This window comes from Charadrius vociferus, unplaced genomic scaffold (assembly GCF_000708025.1).
Source record: "Charadrius vociferus isolate BGI_N301 unplaced genomic scaffold, ASM70802v2 scaffold136, whole genome shotgun sequence".
Taxonomy (NCBI): domain Eukaryota; kingdom Metazoa; phylum Chordata; class Aves; order Charadriiformes; family Charadriidae; genus Charadrius; species Charadrius vociferus.
Genome location: NW_009648960.1, coordinates 2,927,616 through 2,937,430, shown reverse-complemented (window position 1 = coordinate 2,937,430; position 9,815 = coordinate 2,927,616). Strand labels below are relative to the sequence as shown.

At 45.2% G+C, this 9,815-nt stretch overlaps 1 protein-coding gene across 1 annotated transcript in view; it reads right to left on the bottom strand.

Annotated features, from left to right (window-relative positions):
* Positions 1–7,184, bottom strand: part of ERBB4 (v-erb-b2 avian erythroblastic leukemia viral oncogene homolog 4) — a 419,420-nt gene extending 412,236 nt beyond the window's left edge. Inside the window, exon 1 of the mRNA XM_009887598.1 lies at positions 6,902–7,184. Within this exon, the coding sequence (XP_009885900.1) occupies positions 6,902–7,184 (283 nt within the window). The remainder of the gene's footprint in view (positions 1–6,901) is intronic.
* Between the last annotated feature and the right edge of the window lie 2,631 nt (positions 7,185–9,815).

Sequence of the window (9,815 nt, the reverse complement as noted above, 5' to 3'; positions counted from 1 at the left end):
AGGTGGTCCCACCTCCAGTAGATGCTCATCAGATGCCACCTACAAAGGGAAGATCTTTCCCAATTTGATGAACAGGAACACAAATATGCACAGTAAAGACTGACAGTGATTGTAACTTCATCAAGAAGGATTAGGTACGTGTGATAACACTTTCCTAAGCTGATGGCACCCTCTCCTTGCACCAAGCTCTCCAAAAACTGTTTGGTGTATGCTACACAGTGTATTTTACCAGCGTAGCACTCCTGCTCATACCAACCAAAAAATGGCATCAAAACGTTGACTAAATTTATACTGCGACATTTCAAGGATAATTGCCTGTGCTGACCATGTCAAGCCCCATTGTCCTTTGCCTGCATTATGCCATTTTCGGCATTGTTTCCTCTTTTAATTTCCTCACATATATTACAATACAAGTGGAAAGGACAAAATGGAAAAAAACTTACTGCAGGACCTATATCACACAGCTACCACTAAAAAAAAAAAAAAGCAGAAATTAATAGAAGAGGCTTTGCCAATGGTTCTTCCCACCCAAGTCTTTGTACCAAATTCTTTTCTCTGGGTACTTCTTCCCTTTTTCTCCCTACTCTTCATAGATATGCACACACGCATGTTTTCTTTACTCATTTCACTCTATTTTGAGGGTAAATAGTTGCTTCTTAACTATAATGTAGGTACCGGACTTGACAAGCAATTAAAGCAAACAATTTCCACTCATCTAACTTTGCCAAATTAGTCATCTGCCATCTGCTCTATCATCTGGCTCTCCTTGAGGTCTTGCTGTGAATCTGGAAGCGCTTGCTCCAATTAGGAGGCAGCGGATAAGCCTCCAAGTTGGCAGGGAACTTGAGGGACGGAGATGACATGGCGGTGACACATGGCCCCATGCCACTCACCACCACCCCCATCAGGCCAGCTCTGAGAAAGTGCTTGCTGGCTCTACTGGTCAAACTGGCAAATTAGCGTCATGGAAGTTGTGATAGAAAAGCTTTTGAAATTAAAGATTTCTTTTATGGCCACTTATGTGGTATGGTTGCCTTGAAGGAGTGTGGGATTTTCTTACTACATGCAGGATGCAAAAAATAACTTACTTTATTGAAATGCCTTCAGCACTCACAATTTCGTTCCCAATGAAGGACACGACCTAAACAAACGATTAATAGATGTTATCTAAGAAAAATTCGAGTGGTCTCTGTTTCCAGCACATGGCTTAGTTCAAGTAAAGCCTGGTTTTGAGGCAGTGAAAAGGTTTTCAAATAGCTCTGAAATGCACCATCAGTCTCCTCTGCCCTCCAGCTTCTGAGCATTGGCTGGACCTTTCTCTATTACCCGTTTGATCTGGGTCTTCCCAGCATGATTAAAAATACCACCAGCACCCCTTTCCCAACTGACCTATGTTTCCTCCCCAAGGAAAATAAATACTGCTCCAGAGTGCAAGCTAGTCCATGCAAATGTTGCTGTTGCCCTTAACCATCACATGAAGGAATTGCTCTCCCTGTTGTTGAAGACTATTACAGATCACCTATTCCTGCACTAGTCTCCAGTTCAGCCACTTGAGTGCAGCACCCAAAATTAAACTTGTGAATCTAACTTCTGACGTCAAGAGCCAAAATCCTTCCCTACAGTACCAAAGTACAGACCATCACCAGATCTGCAGAGTAATGAGTAATACAAGGCCATCTGTTCTTGGGCAGCTAAATGCAGAGCGAAGGCCTAAGAGTTTGCAAATATCTCTCTCCCTGCTTTCCAACCCTCACCCTTCCCAAGTCCCGCTCCAGCACAGCAGCAATGGTTCATGCAACCTGTTTCTCTCCATCACTGCATCATGGTGTATCCTGGCTCCCTACCAGGGCCAAGTGGTGGAAATCTCTACAGGTCTCAGCAGTAGGAAGGATTTGGGTTGCTTTTTCAATGCCAGGGGAAGAAGTGGGGGGAAGATGATGGAGCACCAACCACAAGCCCAGATGAACACATGCACGGGTAGGAGTGGGGGGAGCTGAGAGGTCCCAGGCACTTAGACTGGTTTTTGCACATGTGCCTTCACCGCAAATCAATTTAGCGAGGGATGCCAATAACATCTGCTGTGAGGCTGGCCCAAAATTACTTCCCAGCTCACAAACCAGGCTGCTTTGCTGGGGACATGAAGGGCTCCTTCCCCAGTACAGTGCTCTTCTGGGGGGCCCAGGGGTGCTCAGCTTGCAAAGAGCACTGCCACGGCGCTGCAGCAGTGGCCGCCTTCCCCAGCAGCTCCTGCTGCTCCACCGGGACTCATGCGGCTCCACAACAGCCGGGGGCCTTTGCCTGCCTGCCTTTCTTTTTTTTTTTTTCCTTCCCCAGAGGGCCCCTGAACACCGCAAGCATTCACTCAACTTAAATGCATTTTAATTAACATTGTACAAACACACCGAGTTTGTGCGTGCACAAGGGAGCGCATTCATTCAGCTTCTGCCTGATTCTCAGCCCGAGAAATCCAGCGGGAGCTGCGATGGGAATGGGATTGAAGTCCTCGCTGCCTGTACAATATTTAAAATACACTTGGCAAAATGCACACAAGCCCTCAGATCCTACTTACTAATATTTAAGCACTGTTTATGTAAAAGATACAGCTCAGACAGGGTAGGTGGGACAGGTGCTTTTGTATCTGCTAATGGAACTGCAGGTAATTAGTCACCACTAAAGCACACAGCAACTGCCATTACAGGGTAAGCATAACTCACTTGCGACACTTAAAAAAAAAAAAAAGGTACTTCCCCAAGATCTCCCACAGAAATTTCTCTCACATTACATTAGTAATTATCACATAACCCAAATACCACCTAATAAAACGATTAAAATAGCTATGAAATTTCAACCGTACAAGACAAAACTGTAGAGGGGCTTAAACAAAAAGTCCCTGGAAAAACATTTGGGCAATAAAGAAAACCAACACCTCATGAGGAGCACCTGAGATGGCCACGCCAGGGCTTTGGTGTCCCCATCAACCAGGCAAGAGTAAATCCAACATTCCAGAGCTGCTTTGCCCAAGTGTTTCAAGGTGACTGTGCAATGCAGGAGAACGCGATTAAAGAAACTACCCCATTTTAGCCAATATGCATAGGTCTATCAAGGTGAAACTGCACGCAGTTTATTTTTCATTGATGAAAATAACAGGCTCTCAAGCAACACGATAACCCTGTCAAGCAGACAGGAGAATTCGGCTCATGTAAGACAGCTGAAATAGTAATTATTTAAACCTGGAAGAACTACAGATGAGGGGATTGGCGTTGCAGGGAGAGGTAGGGGCTGCGCCGAAGCTGGCTGGGCCCATGGAGTGAACACTGCACTTCATCTGGAGCCAAAACATGCTGGACCCGGGAACAGGGACCACATCCTGGGGTCTGTGGCAGTCATATACATTAAGGTCATCAAGTCAAAGAATTAATCTAAAGTCCTCTCTTACACAAGCCATCCTTATTTTCCTAATTGTCTGTGGCCAAACCAAGTAATAAAACCTATGTTACTAAACCAAGTGCTTTCAGGTATCAGTTTATAGGTGGGAAAAACGATCTTTCGATTAATTAAAGTCTATGCAAGAACCTTTTTAGTTCTATACGCTATGTATGAAAACATAGAGATTAATCTTAAACTAGTATCATCTGCCGCAGACAATCTTGCATCTCTTGTAGTTCATGCACATTTCAGCTGATTAGCTTCGTAGAGGTTGCTGAGCACATATGGCATTGCTGCCGGGCACACTCAGGAGTGGAGGTGTACACGAACTCCAACCTCGCACTTTCTCAAACCTGCATGTTTTAAACCAAGTCCTGGATTGCCAATTTAAATTAAACATAATAAAAATAAAAAGCTAAATAAGAGCCTGACCACGCACTAAATTCTTCCAAGGCTGCCGAGGGCTTCAGCTCTGGTGAACAGCAGCACAGTGGCCATATTTGGATATGGTCATGCCATACGAACCATACCTCTGCCACTAAGAAGCTTTCCCGTGAAGAAAGTAAAGGAACTGCTTTTTAACCTTACTGAGGCTGTAGGTATAAACTGCAGATGCAGGACTTACATTTGAATTGATGACCTCATTGTACATGAGCTGTATATTCCGGGAAAATACCTGCAGTGCTGAAGCTTCTACCTGTTTTACCTGGGTGATGAGGAGTGCGTGTCTGCATTTGGTGAGCTTCTTGGTTTGTCTCATTGATGCTTTAAAAATGAGTGAGCCGGTGGCTGTAATCACAGACTAACTTGCCCCTCTTCACACAATTCCTACTAAGCCTTTGTAAATGATTTCACTTTCCAAGGCTGCACGGGGGCATAGGGGGAGGCAAAGTTGCTGTGAAATTGCTCCTCAAACGCACTTCCCCTGCAGTCAAATCTGGCAAAGCAACTTCAAAATCTCTAATTGTTTTCCTCACCCAACATATTGCTGCACTGGACTATCTTCAGGCATATTTATTTGTTGTTTTTTTTGTTTCATGTACTTTCAGAAATCATCCCAAAAGGTAAATTCTAAGTAACTGTCTTGTCAAAATTGTGTATTATGAATTCTTTATAGATAACTTTGCTCAAATATGCTCTCTGTTAATACCATCTGTTCTTTCTGTCGGGCTTTTTAAAATGCACACCATATATATTTTATAAATGTTTGTGTTTGTTCCCACCCCCCTGCCCCAGAGACTGCCCTTAAAATTCTGCCCATTGATTGTGACGGTATCAATTTGTAAAGGTCAAAAGAAAGCTTCTCTGACAGCTGAACTCAGAAAGCAATTTTTAAATGAGCTGTTTCTCTTCCTCTACAAAGTAAGATGCCAAAAAAATCAAAACCCTAGGTCTTTATTTCACTGGCCTGACCAGTGACTTTGATAGGCTTTGGATCTCTGACAGCCACCGAACACTCCTTGGAAATCTGAGTTTGTTTGATGGTCTTAGAAAATAACAACATGTGAAAAAGCAGGTTTATGAAGAGAAACAGAAGAGAAAGGAAAAGGTTTATGAAAAGAAGAACATCAATTTGCTGCTCCTCTGAAAACCTCTGCAGACCTCAAGTAACAGGGCTCCCAGGGATTGCCACACAAATGTCACCACCACACAAATGTCATCACTGTGTGGGTTTGGCCTCATGCATCCTTTTACCATACATGAATAACTTACATTTTATACTAAAAAAAAACCCAAACAACCAACCACCAAACCAAAATCTAACAAAAAACACCCAACCACAACTGTCTGGCTAGTCAAGAAACAGACTGTACCAACTTACTTTCCTGCCTGCTTCAAATTTCTACAGAGAGAACCGGTTATTTTGTCTGGGGTTGTGATCAAAAGCCTCTTCAAAAGGCTTCCACCCTTTCCCCCCATCCCACAGTTTACTGAATATCTCAAATTCAAAACCATTGCAAGTAGGGCTGCACAATTTATGGCACTGTTATACATGAAGAAAAGCTGCCATAAATCAAAGAAAATAGTTATATAAATGAGCATAAAAGTGCAGGGAAATGTCACAAGATAGCAATAAAGTATCTTCCAAATGGTAAATCCCAGGAGCAGAAGAACCATTAGTTTTGAATTTTCCAGTTGGCAACAGCAGGACTGGTTTATCACTGAATAATCAGTACTGGAGCTTGCCTCCCTTAATAACTGCCGATTCAGGCAAAACTGCACATCCTTGGCGGGGAATTGGGGAAGGCAGGAGGAAGCAGAGACAGCAAATGCACCTCTGTGCTTGCACCAACTCACAAATCAGTCAGAAGTAACACTGTGATCCCATGGGTTTTCCCCTGCTGCTAACTCTATGCAGAACATAGGAGCACATCGCATGTAGTTAATCTCATATACGCACACACACACCTACATATATATATATATATATAAAAATAAATAAATAAATATGTAAAAAAAATCCGGTTTGTCTTTTTGGAGCCTGGGTGGCTATTTCTTGGCTCTTTTCCACTGAAATACGGAAACCGTGGAGGGCTGATTATTGTTTTACCTGCAAGAAGAGAGATGCCCACCCCAGGGCAGACAGCCAGGTCTCTGCAGACGTTGCAAAGAAAGCTGTGTTAGCAAAAAGAGAGCAATACAGAACAGGCACAAACCTTGTCTGGGGATCGAACTGCCCAAATCCACCAGCCAGCCCTCCCCCAGGGATCAAGGAGGCTATGGGAAATATGGCAGTCCTGGGAGTGAGTCATAAGAGACTCTGGAAGAGCAGGGTGAGGAGTTTAACCTTACAAATGGCCATAATGCCATTCACCAACTTCTCAGGCCCCAGCTCAGGCTGCTATCTGATATTTGGTCATTTTTTCTGCAAACGCTGCCAGCAGAAGAATGGACACGTAACAGCAAAATACCAAGGAATTTGTTGGGATATAGGAAAGGCAATGCCTTGTACAACACTGGAACTGCCCCAGGAACAGCGGTGGCAGCACTGTGAGGATCCATGGTCAGATTAAAGCTTCAGCCAGTAGCATGCGGAGAGAATGGTCGGAGAAAATTGGTCTGAGACTGAGCATGGTGCAGAAGACTCCCACCCTGACAACCTGTGAAGTTTCTCCAAGGGATTCTCTTTCCATGCTGATTTGCTCCATCGAGGCTACACATGAGTAATTCAGAGCAACCACCAGCCTGTGCCCTTGGGCTTATTTCTTATGTTGGTGCACAAGCCATACTCTGATCCTTTTCAACTTGGAAAATTCCCAAGACTATTCCTGACCTCTTAAGAGGACATTTACGTGCACCTTTATCCTGCAAACGGTAACCATTAGCTCACTCTTAAAATAACAAGTCCCAGTGATTTGCCAAAATAATGTTTTCTGGTTTTTAACCCAAGGCAAGGGGGGGAAAAGGGAAAAGGCACGCAGATGGCTGGTTGCTTTTTTTTTTTGGAAGACGCGGATGACATATTGCCACAGACCAAAAGCAGCTTCATATTCCTGCCTCTCACAAGAAGATGACAGCGCTTCTGCCTGAAGACCTCCCCACCTGATTTTATTTTCATAAACAAACACCAAGGAAGGCAGATGAATGACAGGCACCTTGCTCCTCGTCACCGGGTAGAAAGCAACAGGCATGTTATTAACAGCCTCATTAAGAAGAAAAGGCCAAGAAGCAATTTTCTCAACGCAAGCCCTCTGCGAGGAGGCTGCTCCCGGGGTCCCCATTTCATTAATACCTTCCTCTTGCTTGCTCCACTCCATGATCCGGCTCAGTTGAACCTGGGAAATGGGGGGGAGGCAGGAGGGGGAGCCCCGGCGGGGGGCACAGGGCACCCGGCATGTGATCCTGGGCAAACCTGGTGCCTGGGGCTTTGGCTCCAGCGCGTGCTTAAGTGATGCGGGAGCACGTGCGGCCGGAGCAAATTTGCGGCTCAGTGCAAATTTACCCCTTGCAAAACGTCCTTGAAGCTGCCTGCCTGTGACGGGTAAATGGCAGCCAAGGTCAGTGAAGCTAATATGACGATAACGAGCCTGGCTCTGCACCGCTCATCGAGACATTGGCCTCATCCTTAAAAACACCCACACCCACCCTAAAACCGCCTCACAGGGCACAGAGAAGATCCCCGGAGCAGGGCTCCCTTGTTTTCCCTCCTTAATACCATGCTTACAAAATGCATTCTCTTTTTATCGCAACCACAAAAAAGCACAACCCAGCTACGACTGCTAGGAACAGCTAGGAGCAGCTTAATTAATAACAATTAGCTGCAGCACAATTGTGATTCAGGTGGCGTTTTGGAGCATGAAGGAGAAACTTGACACTTTTGCTTGTGTGCATGGCCATAAGAAATTCCAGGCAAAGTTAATGGAAAGTGAGCGGCCGAGCGACGCCGAAATTCAAATGTACTGTAAAATTACTAAATTATTTCAATGTCACAGGAAGGCGTCGCGCTACTTCCAGGATTATTAGCCCTTGCAGAGTTTTAATAATATTTGGTCAAACACCTCAGGAACACATAACTGGGATATTATAAAATCACTGGAATAATACAAAATATTTTCATATCTTAGGAAGGGGGACGAGGGAAATCCGTGTTTACAACAAAGGGGAGGCAGCAGCCTTGAAAAAAACCTTGATGGGGTGATATGCCAGCAGGGTGGGGGACGTGCAGGGTGCCAGCCCCGGGCTCCCCGAAGCCACCCAGTCCCTGCCTGGCAGCAGGTTCCCTGGAAGAGGCCTGGCAGTCCCCTCCTCTCACCGAGGCGATGGAGAAGGACACTTTATGAAATTGCGGTTGTCTAAAGTGGTCGAAACACCTGCCATTCACAGTGGGTTTATTGGCCGTGCTCCCCGCAAGGGGGGCTGCATCTGAGTGCCTCCGCCTTAATTAGTGTCACCGCAGTCAGATGCAATTTATGTTTAAATATACATGGGGAATATAAAGACAGTCCCAGTGACTACTTTCAAACAAGAGGAAAAAGGTAGAGGCTTCAAAGGCTTTTGGTGGAGAACAAGGGACATTCTTAGCTGGAGAATGAGTGGACCCTGCCATTAACAGAGTATTTCCCGGCTCCTGGAGGGACAGCAATGGCTGGCTTCGTCTTACGAGAAATAAACAAGCAAAAAAGAAAGGATAAAGTGACTCTACAGGATCAGGTTTTGAAAGCATGAAAAAGCAAAGAAACACACATCCAGTTTGTATGCTAAATGTGAGCACACAAAGGACATGTGTGCAAGGCAAGCTAGACAGCTCCAGGTATGCCTGTCAAATTTGGTGTGAAAACTGCACACGCACATGCTTAGAATGGTTTTCACAAGACTTCTCATAGCTTTGCGTGGAGCTACTGCCCTCATCTCAGAGGAATAAGTGTCCTGTATGGACCAGTAAAGTACACGTATTTTCTGGCAAAAGAGAACATACTGTAGCCTTCTTGCAGTCAGAGGGAATTCCAGGTGGCAATCATAGAATGGTTTAGGTTGGAAAGGACCTTGAAGATCATCGAGTTCCAACCCCCCTGCCATGGGCAGGGACACCTCCCACTAGACCAGGTTGCTCAAAGCCCCATCCAGCCTGGCCTTGAACACCTCCAGAGATGGAGCTTCCACAACTTCCCTGGGCAACCTGTGCCAGTGCCTCACTACCCTCAAGAGTGAAAAATTTCTTCCTAATATCTAATCTAAACCCTCTTCCAGTTTAAAGCCACGACCCCTCATCCTATCACTACAAGCCCTCATAAAAAGTCCTTCCCCAGTTCTCCTGTTGGCCCCCTTTAGGTATTGGAAGGCCACTATGAGGTCTCCCAGGAGCCTTCTCTTCTCCAGGCTGAACAACCCCAACAGGCCAATGCCTGGCCAGGAGGGAATATGTTTGGAGGTTGGTGTGATGCAGCTAGAAAACCAAGTGTTTCAGGCTCCTCACCAACAGTAAAAATGGCATTTTCTGAAGTAGGTAGACCAAGAACATGTGGGCTGAAACTGGAAATGAAAGAGGGTGGCTCTTGCCCCAAAGCCATGCAACAAATCCTACCTCTGCAGAGCACTACTTCCTGGGGGAAAGTTATCATATGCTCAGCAACATACGCTTTCCTTATATTTTAAAATATCTAAGCCATATTGTTGTAAAAACGTGTCTCAAGGTATGAAAACTATTCCAGGGCTTCTGCCAGAACCTGCAGATAGATGGGCCAAAAATATGCCTCCCAGCAGCACACATCCATCCTACTTGTCCCCAGCATCACCATCCCGAGAGCACACAGTTAGCTCGATGTCACTAGTGCTACCTAATGCTCAGCAGCCAAGGAAACAGAGATAACCACGTCACGAACTTACTAGCTTATGTCCACACCTCTTTTTGTCACATTCAGCTACAGCATGGCACTAGATTCTTATTTTCT